The sequence below is a fragment of the Oenanthe melanoleuca genome, chromosome 7, assembly GCF_029582105.1.
Source record: "Oenanthe melanoleuca isolate GR-GAL-2019-014 chromosome 7, OMel1.0, whole genome shotgun sequence".
NCBI lineage: Eukaryota > Metazoa > Chordata > Aves > Passeriformes > Muscicapidae > Oenanthe > Oenanthe melanoleuca.
The window spans coordinates 27181766-27201877 of NC_079341.1; the positions used below are offsets into that span (position 1 = coordinate 27181766).

At 38.3% G+C, this 20112-nt stretch overlaps 1 protein-coding gene across 2 annotated transcripts in view; it reads right to left on the bottom strand.

Annotated features, from left to right (window-relative positions):
• The window catches only part of MYLK (myosin light chain kinase), a 191066-nt gene that overhangs the window by 109529 nt on the left and 61425 nt on the right, over positions 1 to 20112 (bottom strand). For both annotated transcript variants that reach the window (XM_056495971.1, XM_056495970.1), the window contains 4 exons: positions 7133 to 7340; positions 5506 to 5554; positions 2862 to 3027; positions 854 to 1019 (listed from right to left, as the gene is read on the bottom strand). In XM_056495971.1, the coding sequence (XP_056351946.1) occupies positions 854 to 1019; positions 2862 to 3027; positions 5506 to 5554; positions 7133 to 7340 (589 nt within the window). The remainder of the gene's footprint in view (positions 1 to 853; positions 1020 to 2861; positions 3028 to 5505; positions 5555 to 7132; positions 7341 to 20112) is intronic.

Consider the following 20112-nt stretch of genomic DNA (forward strand, 5'->3'; position numbering starts at 1 on the left):
TCTTGATACCTCACAGAGTGATAGCATTGATGTGAAACTAAAAGTCTTGCAACAAAAAACTCACTGCTGGGTGCATAGGTAACCTGTTGACTTCATGACTGCAGCTGAAGCCAGCAGCTGTGGATTTAACTATCTAATTGAGTCCAGTGACTGCTTCCCCAATGACTGATGAACTTCCTCTTCAGTGTGCTTGGTGAAGGCTATATCATTTTGAGGCTGATGCAAAGGGCACCCTAAGAAGCATCAAACTGCAAAATGAGCTGTATATGATAATGCATGTGTGAAACAGAACATTCTACTTAAGCAAAGGCATTTGTTTCCTTAACAAGCAGTGAAATCGGCAGGGTTGGGAGATGAGAAGACTGAATTTTAATCTTATTAAGATGGGGTTTTTTCTCTCTCATAATTTAGATTGATACTCTTTTACTTTACTTTTCTTGTTCTACAAATACAGATAGAATTTTGCCTCCCATAAGGGAGTTGGTATAAATGTGCATCTGGTGCTAGTACTCAACAAATACAAAATTAATTACTGATTATAATAAGTGCCAGGTTGCATTTGCTGAAAAGAAAATCAGTATTCAAAACATAGAAGTCAAAGTCACAGTAAAAGTGAAAAGGTGTTTTTAAAGGAATCTGTTACAAAGCACTTGGATATCCTTTTTTTCCCATTGAACCAACACAATGTTTCCAGCTGGAGCATGTTCCAAGCTACCACAGCATCATTAAATGAACAGAGGGAGAGAGACAGAGAGAGAAGATAATGGGAAGAAGTGAAGAGAACACAACCAGAGACATTTTAACAGAATGTCTGTGGCTCACTTTTCACTCTCTTGCAAACTCTTTGCTGTACCTTGAACGGTGAGCTCTGCAGACACAGATGCCTTCCCAGCGCTGTTCACCACTGTGCAGGTGTAAATTCCTGAATCAGCAAGCTGAACATTTTGAATCTCCAAGAACTGGATGCCTGTTCTCTCATACATGTTGAAACGCTCATTTTGCTGTAACTGAATATCACCCTGCAAATATCACAGGACAGCAAGAGAGAGCAGCTAGTTAAGAGAAGGGGAGCATGAATTTTTTAGTAAAACATTAGGTCAAAATGCATTTCTCCTATCCTTTAGCCAAATTCCTTCTATGAATAATACTCATATGGCATAAATAAAACAATAAATTGTGCCCAAAATTCTGTAATTCATATCTTCAGGAGGCTTACTTTTTCCTCGTTTTGCCACCTACTCATGTCATTTTGGTTTCAGCCTTCCCCTGTTTATTATACTCAGATTCCTAGAAAAAATTCTTTTCATTGTATGTGGGCTCAAACCAGTTTTATGTTCCTGTTTGTTCCAGGAATCCAAATGCTTTTAAGCAAAAGCTTCCAGTCTGGAGAATAGTTCTCTATCCTTCAATAGCTACACTGAAGTTAAATCCATGTCCATAATCCATATCTAAAGATACAGCTTTGTGGCAAGGAAAAATTTGTCTAGTTCTGTGCTCTCTGTTACAAGGAGTAGATGACCACAATGACAATTTTTGCCTTTAAATTATACAATACCTCATCTGTGAATAAATCAATGATTTTGCTTCAGCATCAGCCATTAAGAATGACTGCCTTGCTATCAGACACCACAGCTTCTCCTATCCTAAGTTTTGGAAGGGAAAGCCTACAAATCTACTATTTTAATTGGGCAGTAAACATTTGAGAAACGTCACAGTGTTAGCAGACACATTCTTGAAGTCTATCAAATTACTGCTATCTGGGTGCTTTAGGTCCTAATGGCATTTTCAAAAGCTAGTTCACATCCAGGAGTTGATGATGATACAAAAACTTCCCTTCCTTGCAACTTAAGGAGTAAGAAAATTATAAAGAAAATAATAGGCACAGTTAGATATTTATAAACAGGCTTAATAATTAAATCTGAAAAGTTCTATTTTACTTGTTGACAAAGCTTTCATGATATAAGGAAGATGGTTATCTATTGGTTCTAGAGTATCCAGATGTTGCCCAGCAGATATGTAAGTTCATTTCCAGGATATTGAAGGTGATAATCAATAGCAAAATGTTTAATATAACCTCCAGCAAACTGCAAAAATATGTATGGAGAAGTCCCAAAGTTTATATCCAAACTGCTGGATTGGTAGTCCCTACTCCCCACTTACCACACAGCCCTGAACAAAGAGAACTGGGTGATAAATCCTGTTTTGCACAGAGCTGCATGGCTGGAAAACCTGAGTGAGCCTGGTGGGACTGGAACCAGGCTGCAGTGGAGCAGCTGCACAGCAGAGCCCCAGAGAGCCAGCAGGTCCCACAGAATGGACAGCAGCTGGAAGGAGAGGCAGACTCCAGATGGAGCCACCAGCTGCAGGAGATGTCAGAGAGCGCTTCCCTGCAAGAGGCTGCCTGTGTTTGGGGATGTACCCTGACATTCTTGTATTGCAGGATAAGCCTGGAATAAAGCAGACAACGACTTGGAAGCATTTCCCTGTTCTCTGAGAAGTTTTCTTGGAGATATCAGGAGAAAATAGAAGAACAGATAAGAGTTGTGGTTTTTTCTGTTCACTATGATATAAGGTATTTGTCTGTTGAAGGGTGCAACAGAATAGGATGCCACCAAAGCAGCCATATATTTGGTCTTCCAAATTAAAGAAAGTAACTGTAATTCTCTAAAATACTGACAGTTTCAGTAAAAATTACCTAATCAGTGTAATACCTGATTATCACCTGAAAGCTCTCTCCTTACAAACAAAAAATGTGTGCCCAGAGGGGGAGCTGGGACTTAAGGCTTCAATGTGCATTTCATCTTTTCAATTCACAAAATTTCAAAAGAGAGAGAAAACATAAACTTCTGGGGAAATCATACCTTAAACCAAGTTACTTGAGGCTGAGGTCGTCCTGTTATTTTACATGAGAATTTGCCTGTTTGGCCTTCACGCACAACAACTCTGTTGGGTTTTGTAGCAAACTTGGGTGGACTCTCTCCCCAGATGCTTGGCCTCTGCTCCACAGATGGAACAGAAAGTCTTCCCCTGCAAAGGCAATTGACATTCTGGTTTTACAGAAGAGCTGGAAGCTGTTGTGGTTAGAGCATATGTCAGGAAGCATTTTAGACTTGTGGTCTGCCAACAAGGGTGTATCATTGGTGGCAACCTAAACTGCAGTTGCACGATATTTTTCTTGGCCATGGAAGAAATGGAAATGCTGGTGATGACTGCTCTTGACTCCTCATGCAACTAAACAGTGTTATGCTATGCACCCTCATCTGGCATACACAGAACAGATCTTGGGGACTATCTCAGTTGTTCATAAGCAGAGCTGGGCAAACCAAAAGATTGGAAACACTGTATGCATTTAGTTTTCCCCATTTTCTGTTTTTTAGTTGCCTCCTAAGAGCTATTTGTGCATACTTGTTTACTGTTCACAGGTTTTTATAATGTAATTTGTTTCATTCTTGAGTGCAATTGACGCAGTAATTTCTGATTTATTAATCAGTACCTTGGTTTTGCAACATTCTGACATGTCCTGGTAAATATTTTTGGTCTGAGGAAGACTTTTATTTGTAACCTCATTTGCTCAAAGTACTCCTGTCCCAGGTGAATTACTGTTAAGTGTAAATGCCCAGCTCTACTTACATGGCTGGCACAGCTGGGAAATGACATGTGGGATGAAACTAAAGTGGCATCAGTGACTGCAGTCCAAAACTGTCAACAGTTACACAACCATAAAACACGAAACATCAAGAGCATTATAGCATGAAAAAATCCAAAAAGGTGCAACTTCAGGTGTGTTAATGTTGAAGGGAATACACACTCTTTGCTCTGAAGCCTTGGTACAACAAAGATACATTAGCAGATGGCAGATGGTAATTTTTTTTTTTTTTAACATCTAATTTCAAGCAAATGCAACCATTTTCAAGGCCTTCTTTTCCAGATGGCCTTTTACCACATGCAAGTAAGATGTGTCAATACCTCACCATTTCTACCAGGTGTCAGATACTAACAGAGACGAGTTTCTTAGTCCAAGGTGCTGCCAAGACATGGTGGTTGCCATATGGGCAGCTCGAGGTTTCTAAGCAAGAGATGACACCATAATGAAAGGATTTACATGGAAAAAAGAACCAGAAAAAGTATTGAGAGAAGGCTGATTGTAACATGCTAAAATGAAAATCACTTTATCATATAATTAAATATCTGATAGCTTTTAATGTCATTTCCCTCATACTACCACTGAAGAAGAATGTAAATGTGTACTAAAGAAGTCTTTTAGTAACCATCTTTAGGTGGTGAGTCTATATTTATATATCTATACACATAACATATTAAAATAAAATCTACTACTAGCTGGCCTGCAGCTTCATGGCTGGTTCCTAGATATGAACAAATGCAAATGCATTTTTTTTTTTTTCTTTTCCCTTCTCCTACCATGGAATTATTAATACTGAATAGGAGAAAAACAGAGGAGCGTGAAAAGTGAGGACAATCACTCTAACTCTATGCAATGCAATGAATTAGGATAGTGCTCTGTGAAGCTGGAGTATAAAACAAAATCTAACAGCAGCTGAACTGTCCTTTCATGTTTTGATTATTTATCCTGTGTGTATGTCTGTAAGTCATTTCCAATACAGAATTTATTATGTAAAAGCCTTCCTGTTTACTCAGTTTTACTTAAAATTTTCACTGTTGTAATCTGTTAATTTTAAAATTAAAAAAACCCCAATGTTCAAATCAATGATGAAATCAAAACCTCCAATTTTAATTATCTGTATTTAATCACTAACATACTCAGAATATGTGTTTTTGCCTACATCCAGAGCAATTCAGTGCCAGAGATATAAATCAGAGAAAAATCTGATTAAATTCAAAGTGCTTGTAAAGAAATTAATTCATCTGTTAGAAGAATTAGGCATGAGGTTTTCAAATCGGTGGCATTCACATAATTGTAAATGCTTACTGAAGTGCAGAAAGTACAAGTAGGCTTTTGTGTGCCAGCTTGCATCACCTCATCAACCTGTTCTTGGTAAAGTTACTCCAAACCAGAACAATTATTTCTTCTGCACGACAGTTTACCCACTGTGTTGCTTGGAAATATTTAAATTTTGTGTGCAACAATGCTCATTTCAGTTGCTTTTATTTCTTTCTGACAACTCTTAAAGCAGCATTTGCTTTGACTTTAAAAAGAGACTGTTGACTCATGGAAGTTGTGGGGAAGGATTCTTGAATATCAGAGAGCAGAGAAGAGGGTGCAAAATTCCAGGAGAGGAGGGTGCAATATTTAGGTATCAGTAGGATGTTCTGTTTTCAGCCACATTAATTCCTCAGTCAGTATGCTGCAGCAGTAGCTATGCATCCTCCTGAATGCCCCAACCATTCTGCTTAGCCAGGAGCTCTCACAGTAGCTACTCTTCTTGGGGTAAATGGAGACTTTTAAAAAGAGTAATTTTACTTGTTTTCCTACCAAAATTTATTTAAGTGTCTCTTAAACAATATCCAAGCCAGTAGACTGCTTACCCAGAGGTTTTGGCACTGGATGGCAAGCTGTATTTCATCAAGGAGTTTCCTGTAAGCATAGGACAGAAACACAGGAAGTCGAAAGTTTTGTCAAGCCCATTGGGAATTACAGATAATAAAGGCTATGTAAAATATGCATTTCTCCAGATTAGAAACATAAAGGATGCAATACCTGCAGTATAAGGTTATGACATCTGTAGTTCAAAGTTAGGCTCTCCAGTTTCAAAACCAGGCTTTAGCAGAGTTGCTGTCTAACCCCCAGCATCAGTTGTAAAAATGCTGAAGATTATTCATGAAAAAATATTTTTTCAATGAAACACTACCTAATTTATTAGACACTTCAAATTAAGATAGCAGGAGGTTCTCATGCTGTGAAAACTTTACTTGGCTGTGTTTTCAGCCCTGTGCCAGCCCGAAGTACCTTCCCTGTACGAGACAGGCGCTGGTCCCTCGCGGGAGGGAGATGCGGCGGGAGCCCAGCGCCATCTGCTGCACACAGAGCCCGGCCGGGGTCACCCGGAGCACCGAACACACAGCCCTGGGGCTGAGAAAAAACACCTGCCCCAGAGCCTGCTGCAGCCACATCACTGTCAGATGGGACAGCCGTGCTCATGGAAAGAACAGATCATGTTCCAGTCACTCATTTTTCAAGCAGCAGGCAGCCCCATGTGGTTATCTTTGCAGAGAACAGAAAAAAAAAATAATTTTGCTTTTGCTATCTAAAGGGAATTTAGAACAAAGACCATATAATTCTTAAACTCTGAGTAATTCAGTCATTGGGTACTGTTCCAAAGTTGTTTTGAACCGCAGCAAAAACCAGGTCAGAAAAACTGATATAAAAACAGCTTTTAAAAAATCCTCCACCTCCATGTAAATTGTCATTCTTAAAATTGTTCCAACTTAGAACAAGGGGAAAAATAAATACATCACATAACTTTTACAACAGAAGACAGTAGCAATCATGTCAGATCAATGCATATTTCAGTATGTACTCTGAGTTTATTAGAGTTTTTGACTCTGAATTAACCCAAATACTGATAGTTTCAGGACTGGTGCAGATTTTTTCTTTTCTTCAAGATTTCAACACAAAGACCTGAGATGTTTTGATATTCAACAGATCTCTGATATGACCAAATTGCAAGAGGAGAAGCAGTACAATTGATTTCAATCCTTCCCTGACTTTGTGTCACTCTTTAAATTTTAAATTTGGCAGTTTGCAGCTATCTAATATACAGATGTGCTCTTAAAAATTCCTGGGTTTGATCCTGGCTGTTTCCTGTGTGATATTAAGCATGCAATTACAACCAGGCATACAGCTTAGCAGTTTCTGTCCTGAGTGGTGACTTCCATAAAAATTACAAACTTTAGAACAAAGTCTTTAGAGCTAGGACTTTTATTACCTGCACATCATCACTCACACCTGAAACAGAACTCACACTTTATCTAATCATAGACATGTAGTTCCCTGCATAATGTCTTAACCTGTGAAATGCAGTAAATGAACCTTACTCTTGCATCAATGAGAAGGCATGTGTGTACAGTTGTGATTTTAACCAGACTGTGCAGCACACCTTGTTCCTTTACTTAAACTACAACCACCAAAACAACAGTATAAGAATCTTCTGACCTTCCACTGTCAGTTCCACGGTCACTTGACGAATCCCACCATCATTTGCAGCTTCACAGGTATATTTGCCACCATCACCTTCCTGCACACCTTTGATGACCAAGCTGAACATGCCCCGGATGCTGCGGTCCATGACATAATGGTCTCCCTCTGGGACAGGATGCCCATTCCTATACCATGTGATCTGTGGCTCAGGGTAGCCTCTGACCTGGAAAGATGTGACAGAGAGAGTGGAGAAAGAAGGTAAACTCAACAGATGATGGTATCAGGAAGAAATGCTGGACATTTAGCAATGCAGTGGAAAGTTCTTGACACATATTCTTTAATATGTCTGTTAAAGACATATTCTTTGCAAGCCAAATGGCAGAAGATAATGAAATGAAAAAAACTCCTGGATAAGCCAGCTTAAAATCATAAGACTAGTCAGGCAGAAAAATTTCCCACTAGAATAGTTTCTCTGCAAAATGAAAATGTACCAATGAAAAATCCTGACACCTGAGTCCCTACTGCTCAGAAACTCAAAAAAAAAAGGGCAATAATTGTACTACACCTCTGAGTATGCAAGAGTGCAAGGCTGTTGGACCAAATACTTCTAGCATGGTTGCCAAGGATTTGGCTTATAATGTAAATCTTTACACAGCCATCTAGTTTTCCAGTGTGCTGAGACATAGTAGCTCTTGACAATATACAAGCAAAAAACACAGACACATACCCAATTCAGTCTTGACCTTTAAAAGCAGAAGATAAGGAGCTGCAATTTGAGAAAGCATCATTAAGGGTCATTCTCATGTTATGGTGGGAGAGGGCTATAAGCACCTACACATAGTCACACAAGTATACAGCTCAACTTAAAGAGACTTCTGGTCTACCCAAAAGAAGAATTTTCAGCAAAATGAACCAGTCCTGTTCTTATTAAATAACAACCATACTGGTATATCCCTGCCTCCTCTGGCATTAATGATGTCTTCAGATTTACAGGTAGATTCTTGGATGGTGTAACTAAGAATTGAGTTATTGATTTGCAATTGAGCTCTTGAAACTCAATGAGGATCTGTGACTTTCTTTTGCAAAAAAATGGGAAAAGCAGACATACACCAGTTTCTGCCAAATAAAAAACTACTCAGGCAAAGGTTCTTCTGCTTTGTGAGAAATGCCATCCTCTTTGAGGGTCACTTTAGAATCTGTTAATTGTTAGCATTCTTGCCAAGTCATCATAACAACTCCTGATTGCAGTACTCCTCTCCTATCCCCCCTCTGATATGTCAGCCCTCCATCTCCTGACTCTTTGATCCTCTGCCTACAAGTCAAGAAGTCACTGGGTGAATCAAGATGAGCTGGAATGAGTAATAGTCGTGGCTATGTTTGCTCACTGAGAAAGGAGCAATGTTGCCTTCTGAACTACATAGCAAAATTTGGCAACTGAGCAGGAAGTCCCTTCAACCTCCAGGTGGGAAAAATATTGATTATCTGCCTTGAAGTGAAGAAGGCTTGGTTGTGGTTTGGGTAAATTCCTCCCAGAATTCTCCTCTCATTTCCTTTCAATTCTCATTTCAGGTCTGCTTTCTCTGAGTGCACAGCACTTACTTTGCAAATTACCATATTTAGCCAACTAACCTTACTCATTCTTAGGCTCTTTTCTTTAAAAACCTTTCATTTTTAATCCAGCCCCACCTCACTCCAGCTGGGTTTCTCATTTGCTGCAGCTTAATCTACAGCTACAGAATTTCTTCTCTTTCCTTTAAATCTTGGGGTATCAGTTCAGATTAATTTTTCCAGTGATGTGGCGACCTCTTCTCCCTAGCACTACTTACTCAATATTAAGGACATTAACATTTGCCATGAGCTGAATATGCTGAATAAACTGGAGAAATTTTCCACTTCTGGTATAATTTCTCAAGTTCTTTTTGAGTCTATCTTTAACTAAGCAAAAGCCATATTCCATGAAGTACAAATTGTAGGATCCTGCACAATGGAGAGCAGATTTCTGTTTAAAAATGCCACAGCATTTTTCTAAAGCTCTTTGCAGCCATGCCTTTTTCCAGTGCTTTCTGATAAACAGCAGCTCCTTCTTATCCCAGACCCCTCACCCTAGTCCAACATATTGATTTAGTGCTCACTCAGAGCGCAGGCTCCAATATCTCTCTCAGCACATATCATTTTCAGAAATAGGGAGTTGTGAAGCAGCAATACGAGATTGTTACAATACTGTAACTCCAGATAGTTGATAATGTGCTCACTGTCACACAAAGTGACACCAAATAACTTGCACCAAATAACTGTTTCTTACTATTAACTTGTCAATGCCCTCGTACCTGTCTTTTCATTCTAGATTAAGAAACCAACAGAGAGATTAAGTGATTTACCCAAAGCCAGAGAGTATATTAGAATAGAGTTACTAATTCTCATTTTTGCTTCACTGGATATTAAGATTTATTTAAAATATTTGAGGCAAAATTGTTTTCACACTGATATATCAAGTATCAAGTAAAATGGAAGAGTAGCACTTCAACTGATGTGAAAACAGAAGCACCTTTCCAGTGGTTCTGTCTTCACATCACAGCCTCTTTACTAACATTAGTCTAGCCACATCTGTTTACAGCTGCTGAGATTCTGGCCTGCAAATAAATGTCATCAATTACACATCACCTAATATATTTACTGTTTTTTCCAGTTCATAATAATTTCTTCTGGTGATTTCATTGAATTGTTCAACCCAGCTCCAAAGGCCCCAAGCATTAACTTTCCATTACTGGTAACAGGGAACAATTGGGGTCAAAACAATGGGAAATACCCGTCTCCCTTTTTGATTTTGCTTTACAATATTCTTAAGTCCCTCTCGGACCACACAAGGCCATTTTCAGCTGACCCTTCAAGCTCTGGTAGGCCATTATGTATGTACTTCCAGTATCACATGGCTGAGGCTACATTAAGTATTTTTCCATTTTTTCTCTGTGTCTTTATTTTATACTTGCTTTGTTGGTATTATTGTGTTTGTCCACATTGCTACACTGAGGAAATGCTGCACCAAAAACTAGAAACACAGACAATCAGCATTCCATTTCCTCTCAAGAGGTTGAGTCATTCCTTTCCCAAATGATGATTTTTTAAATTTTTTTTGTCAAAAATGAAATAATGGGAAAGCAGAAGTTTACAGAATTGCTCTGTTGCAAGGATTTATTTCAGGTTTGGGTTTGGAATGTGTTTCAAACTGAGCCAACCCTCTCTGAAATACATGGTCCTGCCATAAAAGTGTCAGGGACCCTTAAACAAATCACTGGTTACCAGATTTTGATCCTCATGGATCAATTCCAGAACTGCAGCAGGTTTTATATTCCTCCAAACCTTTCCAGAGCTCACTCAAAACATCTGCCTTGAATAAATCCACAGCAAAGAGAAATTCATCTGCTTATTTAATGCCCAGCAGCAGCATGCTATAACCCTTATTTACAACTTGGCCTGCATGAGTATTGCCAGTCCAGTGAGGTTGCAGCTTCTCTTTACCTGCTCTACAACAATAACGAGTGGAAAATTGACAGCAAGCAGCAAATAACCATTGTATTAGCACAAACACAAGTTTTGGGTTTTTGTCTGGACCATTTGAGTGCTTAGAGACTTCCTGGAAATGTCTGGTAAGGCAAAACAGTGCATCAACAGCAAGGGGAAAGAGCTGAGAGAACCTGTGGTGTGTGAAACACCCAGAGTTCAGGTTGTTCTGCATCTGGGTGTGAGAGAACTCCATTGAAAAGGGATGGTGCTAGGTTCCCAAAGAAAAGAAAAAAAAATACAACAAATCCATGAAAGCTGTACTCTGAAGGACAGTATTATTAGAAAATGTGCCCTTACAAACTATTCCCCACCGTCACAAACTGAAAGGCAGTCAGTGACCACCAAATACATTCAGCAATCCTTTTTCCTGTTCAGAAGCACAGGAAATGTTTTCTAAATCTTAGTCTCTATCTATGCTCCATAAAAGAGCTGTTTATATACCAATTTCAAAAAACATAGGTTTGCCTACTTAAACACAGTTGCAGTAACACTTTTAGGCAATGGGATGCACCCTTTTGGCTTATGCTTTTAAATTCAAATTTATTTCCTGCATTATAACTGCTGCTGCTCCAGTGAGGTCAACAATGAACACAAACCCACAGCACCCCAAAAAAAGCAACCATAAGTTACAATAAACCAAAGTGTAACTGTGCAACATTGATGGGGTGTGTATTGTCATATTGAATATTGTTCAGTTTGGCAGTAACACCTAAAGACTATTAGAAATGATGGCAAACATTACATGACATATTCCAGCACTACATACATTGCACTGGCTGAAGTGTTCAGTGCTTGATGTTAAGGACTAAATGTCCCATTTTGTTGTTTAAGGTCACAGAAGCAATGAGATCAGGAAGAAGACCGCTATCAAAAGGATTTATTGGGTTGCAAAATCTCCCTGGATTACATCATATACAGACAGGCACATCAAAAGTCATACTAAGACTGGCAATGTTACAACAGTTAAGAAGTTGCTATTCAAAATAACTCCTCTCACAGAGATGATTTCATATACTGAAATATTAATTCACTAATGACTAAAATCCCTCTCAAGAGACAATCCTTCTCCCATGAAATCAGAATTTTAAAACATCCAGATTCTGTCAGCACACAGCATTCAGTTGTGCTGCTATTTCTGTAGACTACCTTTGCCTCAATTCCCCAAAGTCCAGAATTAAGACCTTTGTGTGTATAATTCTCAATCATTGAATGAAAGAATCAGTTTTATTTGGGTGGTTCAACAGATCTAAAGAAAATTGATTTTGAATATACATTTGAAAGACAGAAATGTCTATTTCCCACATCCACAGCGGATTGGGCAAGCAATGAACTTTCAAGAGAAATTGGCCAGTGTGTTGGTAGACCATGTCAGTCAGCAGTCACCTCCTTTAAAAGGACAGCAGGTGTTTTGCTTATTTGGCTTCCTGCCTATCTCAACATTAAGGAATGCCAGAAATTGAGGAAAGCTTGAGAAGACTTTGTAGCCCATTCTCTGTTCCATGCTCATCTTCAAGAAGAAACCAGTAATTTCTGGGATCTACATCCCAGAAAAGGCCATAAAGATCAGAAGCTGCAAAGGAATAAAATGAAGATAGCCTCAGCCAGAGCTGTGAGATGTCACCACTGAGCTCCCAAACATGTGCTTTTGGTAGATCCTTAGAAGTCACCATAAGGAGACGTTAAGGGAGATGTGGAAAACAAATCAGGATGTCTGACAAAATCTGACCTTTATTCTGCTGCTTGTAAACCTGGCAGAGCAAATACTTATTTCTAGCAGGGAGTAAACTGCTTGCACTTTTTGCAAAACTTAGAGTAATAACCAAACAGATTGTATCAAGAAAGCACCAGAAGAAACACATTAAATAGTATGACACATTTTGCAAGTGTAATAATCAAAGAAGTAAAGATACAGGAAAAAATGCTGTATAACACACTTGAAATGTGGTAGAGACTGGATAGTGTGCCTCTTCTTCCATTGTCTAGGTATCAGCAAAAATAGAATATTATTGCCTTTATTGCAAGTTACATATTAGATGGGCTCATCTGAAGGTCATATGGCTGAAGGCTCTCATGCAGCCCCAAGAGATTAGATCCAAACAGTATCAGCTGTTCTGTGGAGGTGGCTCATCCTAGGTCCTACAAATAAAGAGGTGTTTCCCATAGTCATCAGAGGGCCAGAGCCCTCTATTTTACTTGAATCAAGAGCCAATGTGTTTTGGCCCTGGACCTTGATCAAAAGACTTGTGAAGGGAATTTAGCAGAAGATGTTACACAATAACATATACTCTGTCCATGTAGACAGAGATGTGTTTCTCTCAAACTAGAAAAAAAAAGCTGCTTCATGTTTTAATATTTCATACTGCTGTGAAGTTCTAATTTCAGTCTTAGGAAAGAAGTACTACAAAACTGTTGAGACAACAACATGAATGCTGTAACTACAGCCCACCTAATAGGTGCTATATTTTGATTTAGATTTAATTTTTACTGTGAGTGCAGGTGGGAAACATGGTTCTGGCCAGCACAGCTCTTTTTAAGTCTTGTAACAAAGCTTCTGTTAGACTCAAGCTGCAGTTTGCTTTAACAAATGAACAGCAGATGTTCTTGATAAAAGAAAGTGGACATGATACATTGTTAAGCTCCTTCTGAGACTTTAAACACACACAAACCATATCTCAAGAATAGTTTATCCCTTTTAAAAGCTTGCTTCTAAAACAGAGAACTTGCCTGGCAATGTTAAACATGAAAATGTTAAATATTTGGAGACTTAGCTATGACATTGCAAACAACGCAAAAAACCCTACCTTTTCTACAGAACAGTCTAGAATCCACAGTTGTGTCATTATAGCAAAAATGGAATATAGAGTAGGAGCAAACATGTTCACTTCAAAGCATTACCTACTGCACATACAAGAAAAACCAGTGGTCTTTCTGTAAGCCTAGGATGCACTTTATTTTTCTACTTCGCACTCAAGTGCCAAATGGCATTTGATATTTTATAGTCCCAGTACCCACCACAAGATCCTTCTGCAGATGGCACCCCAAAAATTTTAGTTTTGACTCTTAAAAAGTAGTTCTGCATAGTCTGTTCATTCAGTAATCACACTTTGCAGATTGCAAAGGTGCTGAACACTACACACACTACCACAGGGGAATCAGTTTTTCTGGAGCTCAGAAGGGAAGAATTTATGACCTATCCATGGAAGACATGGTCTGCTAACCGAAAAGCAGACCACAGCTGCACATAATTTCTTCTTCAATCTTCTACATTTAATTTTTCTTTCTTTTTTTTTTTTTTTTTTTTTTTTTTTTGTAAAATATAGTGTCAAGAGTTCCCAGAGGTGCACAGACTATTGGCTTTGTGCTCAACCACCAGAGAATAACTGTTTGAAAAAAGCATTGCTATCCCAGGTACCAGAATCTCAATCTCAACAAGTCCATTTGTCTTATATTTTTTCTGAAGGACTCAAGTGGAATTTCAGAGTAGCACTGGGTGTCAAGCTGCCTTGAGTTTATCCAAGTTCAAACATCAGTCCCAATTTACGCAGCTCTTAAGAGAATGTTTAAGCCCTCTTTATGTCCTTTGGAATTAATCACATGTACAGGTGCTTTCCTAAATTAGATTTTATTTAATTTAAAGAATAAATTCGTCTGTATTGGTTTAAAGTAACATTGTTACAGGAGTCTTCATACAACCACAAAATAACCTGAAACATCAGCCAGCTGAAATACAGAGCTGAGCTCTGCCATGATGGATTCTACCCTTTCCTGTCCAGAGGACATGAAGGGAACACACTGTATAGTGGAACACATGTCTGTGGATCTGGGATGTCAATCAGCAACTGAACTGGGGGCTGTAAACCTCTGCTATACTAATGGGGGCATTTTCACACAGCTGTTGGTGTCTCAGACTGGCAGAGCTTTTCTGATGCAGCTTTCATAAATCATTCTAGCAGCAGCAACATCTGCCTTTTTACTCTCCCCACATTGTAGCCAGCTGACCTGTAGCAATTAGGTGTGTGATGAGAGTTTTATGCAAACCACCCATAGAGCTCACCTGACCCTTTTTTCCTTAAGTACAAGTTGTCTGAACTTAATAGGGAATTATAGGTAGACTGAATCTCCATCTTTAGATTTTTTTTTAATTTGTATTTAGTCATTGTTTGATTTTTCCCACTTTTAAAAAGCCTTCCTGTAGGCTGCCATTTATTCCACCACGTGGAACTTACTGCTATGCCTTAAATAATTAGGACTTCTGTACAAAATCCTATTGAAAAACATCAACTGCTCATTAGTAACTGTCAGTGATTCTTTTGTCCTGTACTAATCTGTAAAATAGATAAGCCTTCCAAACTTCACACATAGACCTTTTAATAACATCTTAGCAGAGGTAACTCAGATACTACAATGCACAAATGCCTGTGTTTAAAATAAAAATAAAAGCCAAGGACTGAGAAACAACAGTTTAAAAGAAAAAACCCTCAAAGTGCTAACTGAAATATTAAGTATAAATTGCTGTGACCATAAATTTCTAGTTCAATAGTTCACGATAAATATTTATAGACATGCTGAGTTCAAGAGAAAGTTTGTGGGCCCACCTTCCTAATGCTTTCTCTCAAAACTAAAATTGCTGTGATTTGGTAAAAGAAACACACCTGCATTCAAAAGTAGCTGTTCAGGTTGTGGGAAAAGTCGTCACTCTGCATGTGCTTTCTATAGAGCTCCACTTAATTGCAGTTGCTCCATTCCTACTGAGAGGTCTGAACAAATCCAACATCGTGTTTTTCATTAAATCTATGGGTGTGCAATAGTCTCCCAAGCAGATAAAGCTTCTGTTCATTTGCATATCCCAACAAACCAGCTTTGATCAAGGCTCTAAAGACCCAGTTATTGCATTGTGAAAGTGATGCTCTCCAATAGGAGGCACTTAGATAGCTGTGATATTTGCACCCACTGCATATCCTAATTTTCTCTTCCAAAGTCAGAAGTAATTTATCTCCCAAATGGATAGCTTCATGTCTAGAATACTGGATAGGAACTGAATCTCTGGAAGACACATTCACCTCTGAATCCATGCATGTATCTCTGTGTTTCTGTGTCCTCTAGCACAAGACAAGAAATCTCACCATGCCTTGGTACCCCACATAAATGTAAAGGGGGCAAAAATTATTATTTCTTCTGTTCTTTTAGCTAGAATGGCCGCCAGAGAAGGATCCAACTCTACTCTGGCCTTTGCATGTGTTAAATACTGCAGACAAACACTAGGACTCCAGTCAAATGAGGCTGTTTCAGTGGTACCATGAAATGAGCAGAAATCAATACCATTTGCAGTAGTTCTTTAATCTGTACTTCCAAGATTTTATCATAATTTTTCTTCCACTGCTTTGTCTTTTAGCATAACTTTGTTTTGAAATATTTATATTTACCTCCCTGCAGAGACAAACTGCTGATTTATTCTTTTATAATGGAACACCAGATTTTATCCAGACAAATATAATCAAGCTGAAATATATTGAACTCTTGTTCCAGAGAGTTCATAGAACAGAAAAATTCTTTATTCACTGTTTGCCAGTATGGATTTGATATACAAATTTGATATTTGATAATACTATTTGATATACTTGTAGATTTCATATAGATTTCATACTGCCATGTGAGTGCAGGTGCTTTTACAAACCTTTTACAAAACAGTGTGCATTGCATTAACATTCTGAGCTTTGCAAAAAACAATTTAAATTATACATGCACCATAAATAGAGGCTTGCTTGTGTGTTATGGGACATAGTGAAGGAATGGCAAACTCTCAAGCCACACATTTATGATTTGACTCTACCATGCAGCTGGAAGAAAATTACCATTCTCATTCAATGTGAGTTGAGAGAGCACAGAGCTGGATGAAGTAAGCTCAATATGCCATTGCCAACAGACAAATAACCATGAGCAGAATTATTTAATTTTCAGTCTTTGCCTCTCCCTTTTCTTTGGGCTCCATGTGTAGACTGTTGTAATCTTTAAATGAAAAGTTGCAATTGGAATGCAGTAAGAATTTTAATTAGTGTTTTACTAAGCTCAGCTGTTGTATTTATAATAAATAGTATATTCCACAGAGTAACATTTATCATAGTATTTCTAAAAATATGCAGAAAAGCAGGGAAAACTATGAAAAAAAAATAAAATAACTTATTTTTCCATTTTGCCTCACTCTTCAAATGAATTACAAAGGCCTCCATCTAAGCAATAAAAAAATGCAAAACTGACTTTGAAATTGTACCAGTTTTAGCCATGGCAATTTCAGAAGACAAAGATTGCTTTGTTCTTTTTGGCCACAATGCACTGACTTACAGAGAATAAAGCTATCTTCACCCTCAGAAAGCCTAGAATTTTAAGTTTTTAAAAGAAAATTTCCAGATTTTCACTCTGTCTATTTCTAAATCTCTGAAAAAGAAAGGTGTAAGAGCTTAAATAATCCCTAGAATCTCACTGCAGCATATTCTTAATGTGAGGTGGCTAGCCTAGAGGTCAGGTTACTAACTTGTGAGTCAAACATGACTGAATTCCTAATCCGCTTGTTAGGTTCCCTAGAAGAATAAAATCAACATATTTAGGCAGGTATTTCAAAGCCCTTATACTGGACTAGTCACTCCAGGAGCAACCAGTGAGTGGAATGCCTTGATTTTCTGGCTCCAACCAGGGCATAGCTTTGACATGACACCTCTGATAGCAATAGGAGCAGCAGCACTTGACATTGCTCCTATTCCAAAGCTTATTTTCTCAACATGAGAGAAGAACACAGAAATGTGTATTCACATGGGATGCTGAATTATGAACTGGGATGGCTTTTGGCTTAAGAATCATGATGAAGGCAGGTTTGCCCCCAGACACTAAACAATGATCTCTGAAAGCTTTGGTACAAGAATGGATGATGTTTCAGGCCACTCCTGGAGATCCAGTAACCTCTAGTGACAAGATAATATCTTACAGACTGAACATTAAAAACTGAACTGGAAACCTACAGAGGAACAATCTGGCCTGGCTTACTTTAGTTCCTGGCTATATCCTCTTTTGGGATCCTGACCCTGGTTCTTAGTTTGCCTTGTCTGGGTGCATCAGAGGTGTGTTAGAGCACATGGCAATGCCTGCTGGGATCAGAGCCTGAGGGACTGTGGCCAGTGTGGCCAGCTGGTGATGGCACAGCCCATGCATGGCTCCCCTTGGCTCCTGGCTCACACTCCTTTGGGGAGCAGCCAGCCCTTGCTGCTCCCTGTCAGACAGATGGGTTTCTCCCCCTCATTAATGGGTTGAATTCACAGCAATGCAATTTTCTGTTCAGCATGCACTTAGATACTGGGGAGTCCAAATTCTACATGGAAAAATACTATGTTGTCTGGTTTTGCCCAGTAGGTTTCCAAACTTCATACTATATCCATGAGTGAACAGAGCCAAGTAACATGTCAAAAGCAGAAATTTTTAGCTTTGGCGTTTAGGTGCTAGACTGAGCAAAACCACAATGAGTAATGATGTGTTTTGATTATAAACCTTCTCCACATGTGGCCTTCTGCAGATTCTGAATGCATCATGCTTGCTGTCTATTAATGACTACTCTCTTTTCCCACCGGGGCAAAGCATAATTATATCCAAAAGTGTTACCTGGAGTAATTTGGTGCAAATTCTCAAGGACACATTTACAGACAGTTAAAAACATACATTGCTGTTTTATGTGGGATTCTCATTGCTACATATGGCACTGAACTTTTCCCTGACATTTCTGGTTTCATCAGCCAGATGCAGGCAAGGGGATTGAAGTTCAAACCTTGTTTATGATGGCAGAATATATTAATAGTTAGCCAAATGCACATCTGATGATAAGGACTCTGTCCTACCTTTAGGATGAGCTAGAAAACAAAAATTAAAGCTTTCCAGTCAGGTACATATTCCTGGAAGAAAAAAAAAATAAACCAGAATATTTTCCCCCCTTTTCATACCTCTCACACCACTATAGGCTATTGCAGCACAAAGAAAAGAAAGTCAGCTACTCTCAGTTCTGTTACGGTTACTAGATCTTTTTTAACTTTCAAACTTAATATGAGTGTGATGAGAGTCAAAGGCACAATTCCCTAAAAAATCAAGTTTAAAACTTCATAATGCTAAGCTGCAGTCATGTTTCATGTACTACTAAGAAAGTTTATTTAAATAAGAAAGCACAATCCTACATGATGAGTTTTATTGCCAGTGGAATCAACCACAACAAAGACTTATGCACTGACCCAGAGGAGCAAGGGAGACTAGTCTGGAAAAGATGATGATATTTTTCAAATTAAAAGCAGAACTGAAGAACTTAATAAGACATTGTTGAAATTTGAGAGATTCATGATTAACCATCATGGGACAGAAAACCCAAGAAGAATTATAATGATTGGTTCTACTCTGACCTACATGGATTCAGTCTCTGGGCATCTTTGTTCAGCCATTTAGGATATGCTGATCAGCTGTTTTTCTCTTTGGAAATAGCTAGATTTTAGCTACTTTTTTTTCAGATACATTTATGTTATCAACCCTAAACAATACTTTTACACCATAATATGAATATTTTATGTTTCCCTTTCCTCAGCAGATTTGTCCAATACAAAATTTAGGATTTTTTTTCCTTTTTTTTTTTTTTTTTTTCTGCTTAATGACTACAGAAAAATAGCAAGTCCAGAAATCCCTTCTAATGAAGTAAATTTTCTCAAAATCAACTCTAGGGACATCCCTATGGATAAATTCTTAAAAGGAAACTCTTCTTCTCTTTAGCTGACACAAAGCCATGCTCTAAAACAATACACTACAGTAATGGGTGATCAGAAAAAAAGAAACTTGTCAGAATCAACAGTTTGCTGTTTCCTCCAAAGCAAACTGGGGGCAGGTAGATGCAATTAAATCACAGTTTTACTGTCAGCTTTATCATGTGATTTTGTTTCCACATAAAAGTCAAAAATATTTAGAAACACATTAAAGAAAAATTAAAGAAAGAAAGTGTTGATCAAGAGCAGCACAAATACGTAGTCTGGCTTCAGCTAAAACAACACAGGTTTGGGTAGATACACAAAGTAATACAAGATTCTCTTTAATTCCATATGTACATTAGTTGTAGTGTTTAAAAAACTTCTATTATTATTACCATCACAGTTATTAGATTTTTTTATTCCTTTAATTACAGCAGTTCCTACCACAACAACCAAAAATAGAGAGCCAATCTTTCTGGCATTGCATGGAGCAAAACTCCTGTCACCAGCTGGTAGTAGATAAGCAATTAAGGTGGGAAAGAAGACAGAAAGCAAATAGAACAATAAATGTGATAGAATCAAACAGTGTATTTCTTCCACAGTTTGCAGGTGGGTGGGTTACTGAACACAGGCTCAATTATACAAAAGAATAAAACTAACCCTGAGAAAAGACAA